The 17,961-nt window shown below is 33.1% G+C and overlaps 1 protein-coding gene across 1 annotated transcript in view; it reads left to right on the top strand.

Moving 5' to 3' along the window:
- LRP1B (LDL receptor related protein 1B) overlaps positions 1-17,961 on the top strand; it is a gene marked incomplete at its 5' end in the record, with an annotated part of 1,521,642 nt that overhangs the window by 1,362,387 nt on the left and 141,294 nt on the right. The window contains 5 exons of the mRNA XM_061199746.1: positions 891-1,007; positions 7,651-7,757; positions 12,843-12,972; positions 14,640-14,746; positions 15,084-15,216. Coding sequence (XP_061055729.1) covers positions 891-1,007; positions 7,651-7,757; positions 12,843-12,972; positions 14,640-14,746; positions 15,084-15,216 — 594 coding nt within the window. The remainder of the gene's footprint in view (positions 1-890; positions 1,008-7,650; positions 7,758-12,842; positions 12,973-14,639; positions 14,747-15,083; positions 15,217-17,961) is intronic.

Raw genomic sequence — 17,961 nt, 5'->3', positions numbered from 1 at the left:
TCACTTAGAGAACTTGTTAGAATTCCAGATCTACTCAATCACAATCTCCATTTTAGCAAAATTCCCAACTAATTAATATGTACACACATTAAAGTTTAAGAAGTGCTGCCATAGATTATAAACAGTTGGATATTACTCTTATGAAAATTTAAAAATATATGACCTAAACTCTGCATAAATTATTATTGCATGAATTTTGATTCTGGATCCTATGGACACAGTTAGGTTTGTTGTAAAGAACACTAAATCAGGAGTCAAAGCACACTTTTTTTGATATTGGCTGTGCCATTTAATAGTAGTGAAAATGCATCAAGTTCTTAAACTTCTAAGAGTATCTGTTTTGTCATTTGTAAAGTGAAGGGCTAGTTAATACATCTCCTGATACTCAGTGGGATTATTTAGAGGTTCAAGTGAAATGGCACTATAAGAATTTTTAAGGTCTGTACACATTAGGCGCTATTACAATCTATGAGTTTAGATCAGCTGACCACAAGTAGATTTTGAGTAAGAACTTCTAAGGGAGGAAGACAAGATGACAGCCAGAGTTTAATACCAATTTCTTTATAGCTGCTGCTTTATATCAGAAATAGAAGGTGGCTTAGGGAAGGAGTGTCCTAAAGAGAAAGGTAGTTTTGGATAATTTTGATCTTTATTTTTACTGATTGATTTGTGTGGACTTTGAGTGGGTGGTCCAGTCAGTTACTTTGTAATTAGCTCACAATGAAATTTTATTCAGAACTTGCCTTCAATTTTTCCTAGGGATGCTCTCAGTAACTGACTTGAGATCTGAGGAAATGTCATGTCCCCTGGATTTGGCATGGCAGTGAGGACATTGTGAGGGATGTCTTTATGGAAGTCAACGATGCAAATTCTGGTTCTTTCCATTACAGATAAAAAGACTTGTGGTCCTCATGAATTCCAGTGTAAAAACAACAACTGTATTCCAGACCACTGGTGGTGTGATAGCCAAAATGACTGCAGTGATAATTCAGATGAAGAAAACTGTAGTAAGTAACTCTTGCTTGAGAACGTTGCAAGCTTGACAGCCTATTCAATAAGCAGGAGAGCAATTTTTAGTTCAGTTAAGGTATGAATTTGAACCTGTCTGTCCTGCAGCTCACATTTTTATACATATATTCACATTTGAACAAGAATATTCAGACTAAATTGACCTAAATATCAAATGGTAGAATTATTGAAATGCTCATCCTGGGAGTTATTTTCTTACATTTATCAGAATTAGTATGAAAGTATCATGAGGTTTAATGCAACCCATTAGTATGCAGTGAAGGTAGCCCTTGATGCAAGTTCATACAAAGAGCTGAATGATATGGAGACAGTACAAAACATATCATTCTTTAATGGATGGAATTCATTTTATTTGTCTCAAATCCTTTTACACTACAAATTCACCCAAGAGCATACTTCAGTGAAATATCATTTATTCTCTCTGGAGTGGTGAACACCATATGTATTCAGGATGCTTTTCTCTCAAAATAGAATAAAGCTATTATCATCATCTTCCTCCTGCATTTTTATGTAATAAATTTAAAAGACATTAATTAACCAACAATTTTATTTTCTAAGAAACATGACAGTATGTAAAATTGTGATAGTATCTCTATCTTCTAGCATTAATTTCTGAATGTATTTCTTACTGGCACTTTCTTATGCTGCTGTTTAAATAATGAGGCAATATAATCATGTTCAAAATAAGATAATAATCAAATTCCGTTGATTAAATATTTACATTCTGCTACTTCCAAAAAGGATTTTATGATAACAATAATGTCTACTCTTATGCATTGGACTTAGAGCATTCATTTCCCAAGATACAGGAGACAAAATAGGAATTGTTATATTAAAGCATGGGGATATATTATATAAAAGCATACGATTAGTAGAGTCACAGCCTTAATAAACCACTTGGATGTTCAGTTTGCAAAATGTCAACTAATGTTTTGAATAACTTTCAGAACTTAATCTGACTAGTGTTTGAGTATCAGGTACATTAATTATGAAATCTCTGGATCGTTATGATTATGAAATACTTTGAATATAGAAAGTATTACTATTATTACTCGCTCTTCACATAGATATCTCCCAACTGATTGTACTCTTTAGAAAGGTAAAGAGTATTGCAGAGAGTCATTAGAGTGTTCTAGATTCCTTTAATCAGTAATTAAAAAAACAATTTTTATATAGCATGTTTTCAGATTCTGTCCAGTGATTAAAATAAAAATCTAATGGGGTGATGGTGGTAAGAATAGAGGAGAAATATAAAAAAGAAACAATTATTATATACTTTTAATTTATTTTATTTGTATTTCAGAGCTTAAATACACAGATAACTACTTAGCTTAGTTTTGGATACATTTAGTGTTAGTTATCAATAATATACCTGAGAGGAAATGCCTGTGACTGAAGGATATTGAAAACAAGAGAGGGTAGGTGGGAAGGCAACACAGGAGACTCACATCTTGGAAGACCCTTTATTCAAGGGGTAATTTAAATTGTGTGAGAAGTTAGGTTACTGCTTTAATGAGAAATGAAGAAGAATTGAAGGGTTGAGAAAGCTCATTTCTGAGTCTCCTGGGGTTTCTTAAGTGGCTGAATATCATTTTGCTGACATCTCCTAAAAGTCATCTTCTGATGCAAGAAAGCAAGGAGAAGGAACATTGCCTCTCACTTGTCACCGTGGAAACTTAGTGATAAATCATTGTAGCCGCAGAGCCCTTAAGAAAATGCAAGGGAATTGACTGCAGTATCAAGCATTGCAGTATAAAATACCCAATTACGTGTGTATCTCTTTTAGTTCCTACTCACTCTGAGCTTGTGGCTAAGACAAGTAATATTGATGAATTTGCAGAGGAGAGATGACAGTGAACAAGAATGAAGCCTATTATAGTTGTGACATGGAAGAATAGAAGGCATACACAGGATAAGTATCAGAGAGGGTAACATGTTAAACATGTAAGAATATGTAAGAGAAAGGATCATGGGCTCTACATCATTGAGTGGTGTTTGAAGATACCATCTTGACTAGGCCAGAAAAATGGGAAGATTTAAGCATTGAAAATGCCAGTTCTACATAGACAGAAGCTGAGTCTCTGAAGAATGAGAAGAAAAAATACAGTATATCTATAGGGAACACCAAGAGACTAGTCCTGCAGAAGTCAGCCTTAGAAAAAATACTGTTGCTATATTAAAATGCTTTCAAGATATTTCCAATATCTTATTATCAATTGAAATTATTATAATAATATGTATATAATTATAACAGAACTATTATAATTATATACACATAATTACAATATATATTGTAATAATGACTATATTATATACATCACGTAATTTTATATATATAATTATAATATATATAGATGACAAAAATATACCCAAAAGGGCAGTGGTATAATGTTATTATGTTTTCTAAATATTATTAGTCAACGATATGCATTTTAGTGCACATTTTGTCATTTATTGTTAGCTCTTATTAAGTAGTGAAACATACCAGAGATAGTAAGTTGGCCTTATACAATAGCAACATGCTTTTTTTTTTTTTTTTTTTTTTTACAGGCCGGCAATACTATCACACAACATTCGCTTGCATTCCATTGCCTCACTTATTTCTTTATCACGTTTATCTGAGTTCCTACTTAAATATCTGGAGATGGTCTAAGGAGTAGAGCTATGTTCCATGGTGTAACACAGTGCCGGACACATATTTAATATTAGCAATGTATTTTAAAATTTGCTTTTGGACTTCTTTGTTTATGAATCGTATATAATGAATTAACGTTTTAAATTGTATTGGAAACATTCCAGCCAGAGATATGGGAAGAGCTGGAATAGCAGTGGAGCAATTAACTGCCAGCTATGTTTTAGTTTAATATGCTTTCTAATGTTTTATATCTACATAAGATAATTAGTCCATTGTCATTTCATCATCTGATGATGATCATTTCCCTTGTTAAGTGTTCAGCAGGGACACTTTGCTTCAGCAATGATTTCTGCTCTTAAAAATAAGAAAATTTCATTGTTATTGGAGTAATTTTATAATCTGGATCAAAGGTTTGGTAATATTTGAGAAATCTCGACATCTCTACTATTTTCATAAGCAACAAATGTAATATATATAGCATGTATGCCTTCTAAGTAATTGATGTGCAAAATAAAATTATTTCATATCTTTGCATTATTAAGAAGTAACTAGCATTCCAATAGATTTTAAAGTATCAAATAATTTGATCAACTAGATCAAGGTTTATGTAGAAAGACAAGCTGCATCTGCTTTATTTGAATTTCTAGTACTTTCACACTGAATTTATATGAGAAGATTTTTTGTATAGCATGTCAGTTATACTAATTGTATTCTAAAAATTCTGCTCAGATGCTCACACCCGCATTGATACAACTTTTGAACTTTATCACCGAGGGTTTATGATAATATACTCAGTGGAGAAATTGGAGTCTGGAAGCTTTTCTGCTATGCCACTAACTCTGTGGCTTTGAAAGTTGCTTTTATTTTCTGAATATAGCTTCTTAGGTTTTGTGCAAGACGGCTCTCATAGTTTGTTTCAATTCTGAGGCAGTATGTTTGTGCCTTCACTAGTATCGAAGGAAGTGACCAATTTATATGATGCCTTTATTTTTTATCCTTATTATAGAATCAGCCTTCTGAAACATGCCCTGTAAAGGCTTCTTGGCTGTTAATCTAGCATGTTTAAATGAGATTTATGGAAAACCTGGTTAATCGTTCATGTATGGGATTCCCTATCTATTTTAGATCTGAGGAATAGGTAATATTAGTGTGGGAAAAACATTTTAGAAATATTAGGGAAAATGTCACATTTAAATTTTCTTTCTAGATGGGTTAGATTTCAGGTATAGTCATTCTTTTGTTCTTTTTCACAAGAAAAGTGCCAACTATCACGCCAAGTTCTAAAAATTGGTCTTTTACTTTATCCTGAAAAGATCAAAGGCAAGATAAACAATTAGAGAATACGATCACTTAGGATCTTCTCTCATAACAAAATTACATTTTCCTCAAGAGAGAATTTCTTTTTGAGATAACTAGTAGCAAAAAATTCTAAGACATATAGATGAGAGTTAGAAACAGAGTAGCTTCCCCATTCCTTGATGACATTTGTGTATGTATAAATAATTCAGGATTATTATTCAGAATAGATTTGCTGACGTTTTTTAGAAACATGGTAGAAGCATACAGAATTTTCATATGTATTGAAAAATGCTTTTCCAAGCAAGTCTTTCAATTCCTTTGCACCCATGTTGGAACTGAATAATTAACAATGGTAAGACAAGTCTCTATAGATCAAATGTTCTGTGGAACTATTGGGCAAATGCCTTGAACTACTAGCTATACAACTTTTTTATAACCCTTCATCAGCAACATCCAGCCGTTCCCATAGCAGTGTGTGAAACCCTGTGAAGTTATTGCTGCTTAGTACATGATAAACACACTTGCTCTTAATTAGAATAAAGGCAAATTAGAATATTAAAGGAAGAATTATCCTGTTTGGATACCCTCATGTCCATGAAATAAAATGATTCTACTGCTGTTTTAAAACATCTAAATATACTATGTTTTAGATGTACTCTCTCTTTATTATTTAATGAAAATATTTTAATGTTATTTACCATTGTTTGATGAATTGAGCATTGATTAATTAATTTATTTATTTTACTATAATTTCTTTTCCCTGAGAATAAAACTGCATGTGTCTGCAAATAGAAGGAGGGTGAAATAGCTTCAGTATGGATGGATAAAAAGAGAAAAAGGGTTTTCTTTTATTATTATTGTAAAGTGAAATAGACATTGCTAGCCATGTGCCTTGGACAATTAACTTGACTTTTCAGGGCTCTAATGTCAATTCCTGTAATAGGTGAGCACTTATTACTTCTTCAGTGGTATAGGAGGCAATGATATGGCCTAGCAGTAAAAATATAGGCCCTGGTATCAGGTTGTCTAGGTTCAAGTTCAATACTAGCTCTTTTGCCTGCTGGGTGATTTGGAGTAAATTTCTTATCCTCTCTGTGCCTCAATTTACTCATCTAAAAAAGGATCCAACAATAGCACCTACCTTACAGAGTTGTAAATATTAATTTACGAGCTAATTCAAGTACTTGGCATTAACTTCACCTAGTGCCTAACAACAAACAAGAAATCAGTAGCTGGTAATTATTATTATTATTATAATTAGTAATATTAGTATTAATAAAGTTGTTTTTTAAATTAAAATGTAATATATGTAAATATAGTGCAAAGTCAAAAAGAGAAACTGTTCTTGTCACGCTGTCTAAACAAAGGAGTATTGAAAAATGAGGGGGGGTCCCCCCTTATCATGCTACTGATAAGCATCGTATCTTATTCATAGTCTGAAGTTCACATTTTAAAATAAAGTCCCAGAGCAGAACAAAAAGCTCTGGTACATATTCCACTTTTCACAGTTCTTCCAGCGTTCTCAGAAGGGGTCTTCATATAGAAATGTAGGAGCCTTCATGATAACAAACATTCAAGATGTTACCGTATAGCTAGAAACCTAGTGATTGTGTAGAGCAATATTCAAATAACAGGCTGAATTATGCACAATCTTTATGAGGAAAATTATGCTTCATATGAATATTCCTTAAATTTAATTTCTGCTACCTATTTCTCTTTCATCCGAACAAGAATATTATTGTGTGTGAGACAGCTGTAAATACAGTTAATGACTGGGGGAAAACAAGAAGGGGTTCTCTCATCATACCAGATATCATTTGTCTTTGGAGAACCAAAACCAAACAATAGATGATGCCCAGCAGTCGTATTGATTACTTGCAGGAACAAATTTCTGCAATCCTACTTCATTGTCCAGATGAAACATATTCCACATAGGAATGAAGCCAAATAGCAAGTCACAATATTTGGCTTATGTCCTATGTGGAATATGGTGAAGCATAATTAAATTAACAATTGGGAAATTATCTAAAATGGCAGGTAAATTATGTAGGGCATAAGCAAACAATTGCATAAATAAAGAGGCAATTTTCAAAAAAGAGTCTCCTCCTGCCTCTTCAATCTTTACCCACCTAGTCCTGTCCAATAATACCCCCGTGTATAATTTAGTTCTAGGAACTCTGGATTTTCTGGGGACAAAATTGAAGAATTAGAAAGTCATTAGAATACATAATAAAAAGTCAAGAACCAAATTCTAGACTCTTCAGTAAATAAACAGCCCTGGGTACCCACAGGGAGTAACAAAATGTCTTACTTGCTTTAAGTAAATACATAAAATGACTTAGAATTTCAACTGGAAAAGATTGTTGTTTTGTTTTAATGTGTAGATTTTTATGCCTTTTAATTTACTTTGCTGCTGCATTTTTATTAAACAGTAGGCTATTTATCTTTCGTCTTTTTTTCAATTTGTTTCTATAATGCCACTTTCTATTCATGACTTTAAAAATAAATTTGAAAAATCATTATATTATGTACCATAGATGCTTCATGAAACATTTTTTCTAAACAGTTTATTGGTTCTGCTTGGCTAACCTTTATTTTCTTAATGCTACCTCATGTTGTATGTCATATAAATTTTAGAATGAAGTTGCATATAATAGAATAACACTGTGCTATTTTTCTGTCCCCAGAGCCACAAACCTGTACAGTGAAAGATTTTCTCTGTGCCAATGGGGACTGTGTTTCTTCAAGGTTTTGGTGTGATGGAGATTTTGATTGTGCAGATGGCTCTGATGAGGTAGGCATCTTCGCAAAATCAAACAAAAAATAATGCAGTTCCTTAAAATCGCATTCGTAGTTATTATTCAGTTCAAGGAGTGTGACAAGGACAGCTCTGAATGCATTTTGCTCCTGACACACTGAGATAAGTATTATATCTAAGTGCCATGCTACACACATCCAGCACAGGGAAATGCTCTTGTGCTACTATTGACAGTTAATTTTATAGTCTCTTTTACCTCAAGTGGTGAATGGCTGGGTTGGGAATAAGATGTTTGGAAACCCTATTCCCTATAGCTGATGCCCTTGCCATCTGTGAATTTGTTCATAAATTTGCTGCAGTATTTATAGTCAGAACTAATATTTTTACGCATTTTAAACAGTTTCTTCTCCCTAGTCTCTTTCTTCAGTACATATAGTCTTATAGACTTAGATATGGGTCATCAATTTTTATGAAACCACGGGTTTAGCTTTGCTTAGATGATGAATCACAATCCATTTATAATAAGCTCTATGTACACACAGTTAAGTGAAAAAGTTTAGAATTTCTCTGGATAATTCTGTAATCTTAGATTGTGCTAACATTTATAAAACTTCACACAATTCATTACTTATGCATCTGTGTATTCATGTTACAGATATTAATCACTCCATGATGCTTTAAAAATAATACATGACACACAGTAATAGTCACTGTGATTACTATGAGAAAATAGTGATTTTCTCTGTTAATGATTTCTCGTGTTACTATCAGGAACATAGCACTTGTGTAATCAAGTCCAGTCAGAGATGAAGGAAAAATGAGGTCTCTGGAGCTCAGTGGCCACCATGGCTCCTCCTGGTACACAGTGACTCCCTAGACCTCCCTAGACCATATTGACTCGAATATGTACTTACCCTCACGAAGGGCCTCCCACTGACTGTAGGCTTGGCAAGAGAGAATCTTCCTGCTGCTCTAGAGGTTTCTGTGTTTCAGGTTCAGCTTCCTTAAGTATCCACTGATTACTCGCCTCTTTGGGAGACACTGCAGGTCTCTATTAATGATAGAGCCCACACTAACTAGATCTTTCCCAGCCTTCAGGTATTCTTATCAAGTTTGGACAATTCTTCTCCATTCTCTATCTTGGAAAAGTTCCCCTAATCACATACAAGAGTCTAGATTTTGGAAACAAATGCACTTAATTTCTCACCTGAAGTCCGGAAAACTTAAACCTTTAGGCTGCAAAGGTCACTTAGGAGAAGATGAAAAATACTATTTCTATTCATGGGGCTATTCACAAAACAAGTCAAAATGAAATTTTTAAAAATGCACAGGGAAGTTCAAGTCTTACATTGCTCAGCTACATATTTCCTTAGTATCTATTTACTCAAAAATTGTATTAAATGTTTCCCAGTGAGGGAAATATATTTCACATAAATTCATCCGTATCATTAAAATGTTTTGTTTTTGTTTTCTTTAAAAAAATGTGTTCCATCAGCACCATGTAATTGTGAAACATCAGGAGGTGGGGATATATTGCTTAAGGCTTGTGATTTCGTCTTGCATGTTGTTCACTAGATGTCCAACATACGTAAACAGAATCAAACAATTCTTTTTCAAAATCTTATTCGCGTGAAAGTAGACATCCTTATCCATGCCGTTTCTCTCATGCCGTAAGTTCATGGACATAGTTCTCTGATGGCTGAATATATCTCCATTAGCTGGACATTTTTTTGATAATGTACCTAGGGAATTAAATTAACTCTCTGAAAGGTGGTCTTTCTTTACATTTACAGACATTTGGTACAGTCTATATGTAAAGAAGTGGCTAACAGTACGGGCAGCTGATTTCTATTTCCTTTCTAAAATCTAGCATGATATGTTTCATTGACAAAAAAAGCCAACAAACAAACAAACAGATAAAAAGGTGACTGAACAAATGGCTAGAAAGCATAATTACATACAGGATATTCTCATATTGGGAACAAAAGAAAATTGTGAGGATTAATTTTGTATGAATGTTAACTGAATTAGTTTGTTAATTTCCAGCCAAAACAAAAAAAAAAGAAATCAAAAACTTGGATCAATGTAATTGTGTATCCAGTTAGTGGCAAACACAGAGAAGAACTATTTAAAGTGCCTTTAAAATATAATATTTGGCCTCTGCATCCAGTATAATATACTGTAAGGACAAAAGAAATGTAAAAGAATCTTAAACTGTATTCATAGATGTGTTGTTAAATAATAACATTGGTTTTGCTAATTTGAATTTCATATATCAATATCTTAAGAGTAGGATAGTTCAAATGTTAAATTTTTAAAATATTATTAACACTCAAAATTTTTAAGTAAAATAAAGGAGATACAAATCTAGAAACAATGAAAGTAAATAAAAGTCCTGTAATTAAATTCAAAAGTATCAGTTTGAGATCTTGATTTATTTTTCTCTTTTTAAAAATATATATTCTTAGCTCTGCCACTGAAAAATCCTAAAACCAATGACATCCCAGCTTTAAAGACTATCTCTGACATTCACATCATGACCTCTAAATACATTTTCCAATTAACAGAATCAAAACCCCTTTAAGAAATGTTTAATTCTAGGTCTGAGAAAGGAAATTGACAAAATGAGCCACTAACATCTTGTCAAGCCAGAAAACAAGGCTATTGGGATAGTGTCCAGAGTACATAGGAGCAAAATTGCAGGACTTTCCACTGACAAAAAGGACAATTTGAGCATCAGAAAGAAAAAACAAATGACTGTAATGTATTGAAATATAATAAATGTATAAAAATACATGAGTTCATAATAATACTTAAGCAAATAAAAAGCTCAATTGTTACTTTGGAGGTTGCTAAGGTATCAACATTCTTAGGATTTACTCAGCCAAAATCAGAATGTGGGACATTCTATAGAGCAAATGACCTGGTTCCTTCAAGTAGTAAATGGCATTAAAAAAAAGTAGGGGAATGGAAAATAGTTACACATTAAAAGAAACTCAAATCAAACTCAGTGTATAGACATCTTTTACATCCTTCTTTTACCAAACAGTATTTTTATATAGTTAAGAAAATAAGAAAATTTTTAATGTGGATTGGGAATAACTTTAAGAAATTTTTGTTAATTCCATGATACTGTTAATTTTCTGAAGCTATCGTTGTTATGTTAAAGTTCAGAATATAAATAAATTGGGGGAGAGGATTATGAAACATGAATAGCCAAGTGTGGATAATTGTTAAATATGCATGATGAGCACATGGGTCTTATTATTCTATTCTCTCTATTTTTCTGTATGTTTTTAAATGTCTAAGATAATTAAATACCCCACAAATATAAACACAGACACACTGCATCAACTATACTGTAATCTATTATAAATCAAAATCTTCTGATGATAGAAAAAGTGTCTAGAAGTATTACCTTCTGTGTTATTGTCAATACAAATAGACCAGTGTCACTAGTTACTGAGCTCTTTTACTTGAGTTAGCCTTATTGCTGAGATAAACATTAATTAATTCTATAAATATATACTGAGCAGTTATAATCAATGCATGTATTAGACACTTGATTCATAGACAGACATGATCCCTATCCTAGTGGACCTGAATTACATAAAATGTTAATTTATATTCCTGATTTTCTACATTTGCTACTTCATTCATTCAACCATTTATTCAGCAGTTTTTATTGAATGCTTACTTATTGAATGTGTCCCAGGCATAGTACTGGGCATGGAAGAGGAAGGTGATGAACAAAATGTATGAAATTACTTTCTCATGACCAGTGCATGGGCTCTTTCTCCAACGTCATGCACCATTACATAATTTACCCCTCAGATACAGCACATTTCTAATTCTCCTTACACATGAAAAATTTTTTCTTAGTTCCATTTCTGTTTAAATTTCTTCTGTGAAGCCTTTTGTGAAACCTTTAAGAATTCATATGTTTAAAGCATATTCATTTATCTTGACAGTATATTTTATTGCAATTGTTGGTTTAGGTGCTGGTCTTCTATTAGAATTTATCAAATACGGGGAGTAATCTTAGTTTTCTTTGCATTATTATTTAAGAAACTCTAGTAAATGGTAAATCTTCAATACTTGGGAGAAGAAGAGAAGAAGAAAGGAAGGAAAGAAGAAAATCATTTATATAGCAGGCAGTCTAAACTGCCGTCAGCAAAGAGAAAACTATAGGAATTTAGAAAATAAACGCTTCTTTCTTACATGGGATGAAACTGGGAAGAAGCAGGGAGTAATAGTTTGATATGCTTCATTCACTGGGAGTTTCACAAGCTGTGAGAGTGCTGCACCTTTTGTGAAAGGAGCAGACAAATAGATTTTGGCAACAGTAGAAATTGCTAAACAGCAGAAAAACATCGTCCCAGCAAGATATTTCACTGGAGCATCCCATTTCAACCAGAGCGGTCAGACTCAGGGAAAGTAAATTTCTAGTGGATCCCTTTCATTGATCTCACATAAAGCACTGAAAGGCCCCCAGAGGTATCACTACTATCTTATTTGACTTCCAAATAAAATCTGTATGCGAGCCAGCAGAAAATGCCAATTGTGACTGTTCATTTCACAGTTCTACAGGAACAAATGTCAGGAGAGTGGAAAAAGAATATGAACAGCAACCAAACTGTAAAAGAACAGGTACAGAGGGGAAAAAAAATGGGAATAAGAGGAAAGAAAGAACATTAGGGGAAGTTTTGCCAAGGCAAGACAGAATTGCCTTAGGATTCTTAGTTGTTTCACATTCATCCTTCCACCCCACTCCCAAGGAACCGGCTGTACTTGCTTAGAAATATTTTTTAGCCCTTTTATTTCCCCACAATCTTCATCGTCACTTACAATTATTAAAATTACATTACCCTATAACTGTCTGTTGGAGAATGATCCACTCAGAGCAATTTAATTAGTTGATAAAGCCATGGGATTTATGTTCTTTTTACATTTTTCTGTTTTATTATGACTAAGAGACAAATGAAAGTGGAAAAGGATTATAATGTTATATAGTCACGAGCTTAAATGTGACCATCTGAGTTTCTTGTATGTGTCTCTTTTGGGTTTGAAGACATTTGTCTAAAAAATTAATTTTAATTATGTCTGTGTTGTTTTTGACAGAGAAATTGTGAAACAAGTTGTTCCAAAGATCAGTTCCAGTGTTCCAATGGTCAGTGTATATCAGCAAAATGGAAATGCGATGGCCATGAAGACTGTAAATATGGAGAAGATGAGAAAAACTGTGAGCCAGGTAAAATTCTTGAGGCCATATTTCGTTTAACTAGTATTTTAACTTGGTTAGAGTTTAAATTTAAGCAATGATGTGCATAAAACAGTGGCAAATAATGCACATACTTACTGTTTTTAAGAAATAATCTGAAATATCTGTAGATAAATTAATTGGTGTGCCCTTCATATGTTTTGAAAGTGTTTTAGCAGGTAAGATTGTTATTATTTCAAGATCCAAGCATTACTCCCCAAAATTTGGTTTTCTGGTCTCTATATTTTTCTACACCATTTGGAGTTGTTTTTCCAAGACAGCAACATGAAATATGTTGAAACTGTAAGTATGATAAAAGTCAGGTTTCGATTCTGGAAATTAAGGTTATAAAACAGAATGTAGTAGTTTCAATGTGATACCAACTGAGAAAAAGGATGTCTATTATTTCTATTTATATCATGGTCCAAAATAAAAATAAGATTAAGAAGCAAAACCAGAGTATAGGAAGAAAAACCCAATTTATACATTTCTATTCCTTAAACATGACTTTAAATATACTCATAAATTAACTTTTATACTTAGGAATTTTAATAACAATATTCTACAGGAAAAAAAATACTGGGGGAAAAAATCACTTTGTAATCTATGTATATGGTAATAAGCACTTTCATGGTTAAATTACTTTGAGAGACTAGGTCAGAATTGCAGATACCTGGCACACACATTACCATTGTCCCAGTACCGTGCCCGTGGTCCATGTTGCTAATTGATCACATCTTTTTTCTTACTGAATCCAGACATATTCCCAGACTCCTTATTAATACAGATCCCTAGGCAAACACTGCCAATTAAAAGAAATTAAATCCCAAGGGAAAAGCTTTTTAGCATTCCTGGACTAAGTAATTTAGACCACAAAGTCATTATGTAAGTACATTTGGCTACCTAGTAGTCTAATATAAGGCCAAGAACCCCAGAGGTTTGAATAGAAACTTAGCAAACTCAAACACATAGACAAAGAAAGATCTCATCATTATTATGTCAATTAATTAAATTGGGTATTGGTAGTAACTTATTTATCCACATTTAAAAAAATTTTTCCATATCATGAAGAAATACTTTGAATTCTACCGACTCTGCTAATTATACATATATTCATATTTAAAATCCCAAACCAAAAAAAAACAACTTCTTAAAACTTATGTAAATATGACATTTATATCAAAACAGCCAAATAGACATCATGGGGTCTATGAGACCATGCCAAGATTTCCACTTTTAGCTTTATACAATGCACATATGAATTAACATTCCCAAAGGTCACTAAATCCTATTACAGTTTTTAAAATAATTTGAGGCTTTTGTCTTTTAAATAAATTAATTTAAAATTGTAAAAAAATACATTTAACTCTTCACAAATCAGAAGGATGGAGGATATAGAGGGTTTTTTTCTTTCCCTTTCTTTCTTTAGTGAGTTGAATACTTATTGAACAGGCTATTACATCATGAGGTATATTTAATACAATGCAATAATATTGTAAAGCACATCTTAAGTCAGTATTTAATATCAGATGTTGAATATAGCTCAAATAATTTAAACTATTTTCATTACCAGGTATAATTTTTATATGCTTATATATGATTTTATCTATCAACCATTCATTCTGTTCACTAAATCTAAATTTCAACTTTATATTCAGCTTTTCCTACTTGCTCATCAAGTGAATATATATGTGCCAGTGGAGGATGTATTTCAGCATCTTTGAAATGTAATGGAGAATATGATTGTGCTGATGGTTCAGATGAGGTAAAATCTATCTTTTGGTTAAAATCTCTGAATTACATGAATTAGGTTTGAGAAAGCAAATATAGTAAAAACAAAGAGACAGAATCTTGATTCTTAGCACTGTCTAAAATGTCAAGACAAGAACATTGAATACAGTAATTTCAGCAAATACCTGAATCTTCGTGCTGTCCATAGACTAAACCCTATTGTCATTTGCAGAGGTGATATTCATTAAATAAAAATAAAAGAAAGCCCACAGTATAATCAATCTCCAGTATTGTCAGCTGCATGTTTATCTTGCTTGTGACGATAGCATTATCATTAATGAAAACTGCAGTGGCCGTTTGTATTTGAACAGATGGACTGTGTGACTGAGTGTAAGGAAGATCAGTTTCGATGCAGAAATAAAGCCCACTGTATTCCAATTAGATGGCTTTGTGATGGAATTCATGACTGTGTGGATGGCAGTGATGAAGAGAACTGTGACAGAGGTAAGGTACTTTGTGTGCGTGTGCGTGTGTGTGCCTGCGCGCCTGCAAATAAGAGAATGGCAAGAATGGCAGTTAAGATGCTACGCAGAATATTTTCATAGTGTGCTAGAGGCAGAGGATAAGATCATTAAATGATTCTCCTTTTCTAGTTTCATTACATAATAGCCTATTCTAAATAAGCAAAATCTGGCTCATTTTCAGACAAGAGTATAAATTTGTCTTCATATAACAAAGACAACCAAAATGCAAGTGTTTTCTGGGTGCCTATCATGAGCATGTCTTTGGACTAGATGTTGGGTCAGGGGTGGGGATATGAGAAGAATCCAGGGAACATAGCCACTATAGCCATTCCTACCAAAGTATTTTCTGGGCACGTTTCTCTTCCACATTGCTTGCCTTGTTTCTGAAAGAGTAGAAACAGCATATGGTATACTATACCACACCTACTAATATGCTAGATCATATATAGGTTATAGGTTGTGCCCCAAATTTCTTTCTTGCCATATGGTTGAGAAAATGACCTACATTATTTGTCAGTCTGAAAGAAACTTTGTTTTATAGCATCATTTTTTCCCAGCTATGTGAAAATCCTGACAGATAACCTTTTAGTTGTAAGTCACCACATTAAAAACAGCAATTATGGCTACTTTAGAGTTAATGAGAGGAAAGCAAAGAAATTATAGGGTGAATCTTAAAATGACCACAAATTGCAGCATTCTTATTATTTTCATAATGTTAGATATATTGTTTAAATACAAAATTTATTTTTACCTACTTATAAAAGTCTCTCAATCAACTTTACATTTTAGAATATTTGGAACATCATCAACAGAGATGATATTAGATATTGACATAAGTTGCAAGGCATTTGAACAGACATTCAGGGTTTACACAGTTTAAATGGACCTAAAGTATTTACTTCTGTAAATATCTAGTCGCTCAAGGAAAAATATCTTCTTTTTTTAATATTAGATCAAAACTTTATGATGTACTATATTTCTTTTCCAAACCTGATAAAGTATTGTCATATCAGCAGAAGAAATCCTATTTCTCATTTGGAATCTGCAGTACCTTATAAAAAACTGTAAAAGATTAAATTTCCGTAATAGCTGTTTCTACTTTCGCTTAAGTTCTCACACTCTCTTTCTGTAATTGGTTACTCTAGAGAAAGCAAACTTTGTGGACATTCTGGTACCAACAACTCATATACAATCTTACAGTCAAAGACTTTGGCACCACAATTAAGCTACTCATCATCTACCATTTTCTAATTAATAAACCCTATCCCCTCAGCTTCAGTCACTGTCACCAGTCTTGTTCTTTTCCTCATGGCTTCCTATCTGGGCTATTAGTGACCCAATTGGTCACCAGTACATCCTATTCACTGCTGCCATGTTCATCTTATTTAAGTGTAACTCTGGTTATGTCAGTCTTTACTTAAAGCTCTTCCTGGTTAAATACAAATATCACAACCTGGCAGTCAGGGTTATAAGAGAATGATCCCATTTCACCTTTCCAGTCTTATAACTCTACTAATCCTCTTTATGCATCATAAATTCTAGCCAAACTGGAAGATAATATTCAAGCAATATCCTCCATGCTTTTCAACATCTTTCTTGATTATTCTAGTATTTTGCCATCTCAATACCTTTGCCAGTAAAAATTATATCTATTCTTTTAAGTCCATCTCAGTTACTACTGTGTCTTCAACCAAATTGCAGTCTGTTTTTAGTTTCCCTAGGAACCATTTGATTGCATTCCTGTTGTCATGTACTTCCTTCTAATATAATCACTTCTGTATTATTTGACTAAGGTTCCCTGTTGGAATATGAGTTTCTTGATGTGAAAAATTAGGTATGCAAACAAAATGTGGGAGTACATTTCAGGCAGTGGGATCATTATGTTCAAAGTCACAGAGGTGAGGGAAACGATCTGTTTAGGAGCCACAAGTAATTGAGGAGTCATGCTATAGAACTTGGTTTTAATATTATGCACGTTGAGGAGTTTTCCAAGGCTTCTGAGGAGTTTTCTAATATTAAAAAAGGAAGGGGTGATGGGATTTGAATTATGTAACAGCACAGAGAATTTACTGAGATGAGAATCAAGCAGTCCAGTTTCTTGTCTTATCTCCATGGACATTTCTGTGCTCATGTTTTCATACTATCAAGTCCAGCCACAGTGAAATGTCTCCAACAGCTGTAGAAACACCTGGAAAGTGAGTGTGTGCCTGGGAGGGTGGGTGGTGGTGGGCAATCCTTTTAGGATTTAGCTACTTTTTTAATATTGGATTTCATAAAAAAACATGTTTGAACAAAGAATTCCAGGTTAAAAAATCAAACATTAAAGTAAAAAACTGAACATTATAGTATTTGAAATCTGAGATAACTTTCAGATTTAAAATGACTATTAAATGTTTAAGCTTACTGACTAAAAAAAGAGTTGAGAGCTTTTAATTCAACCATTTAGAAATATGTCAAAGCTCCCCTACCCTCCCTATTTCTGCTTCTAACATTTCTTGGGTTCCTTTGCTGCTAGGTAATTAAATTCCAGTGGAATACCTTGTTGGTTAAAGTGTTTGATCCTGTATGGATGTACCATAAGGCATGACCAAGTTCAGATTTCTAGTATTTGATTTGCTTCCAGGAAGTTGTTTAGGTATTGGAAAAAAAGCACTTCAAGGCACTGAGGAAATAAAATGCCAGAATAAACATCTCTTCTGTTAAATGTTACTTCCATTCATCTCAA

The sequence above is a fragment of the Eubalaena glacialis genome, chromosome 1 (genome assembly GCF_028564815.1).
Source record: "Eubalaena glacialis isolate mEubGla1 chromosome 1, mEubGla1.1.hap2.+ XY, whole genome shotgun sequence".
Classification (NCBI taxonomy): Eukaryota; Metazoa; Chordata; class Mammalia; order Artiodactyla; family Balaenidae; genus Eubalaena; species Eubalaena glacialis.
This window is presented reverse-complemented; position numbering and strand designations above follow the sequence as displayed.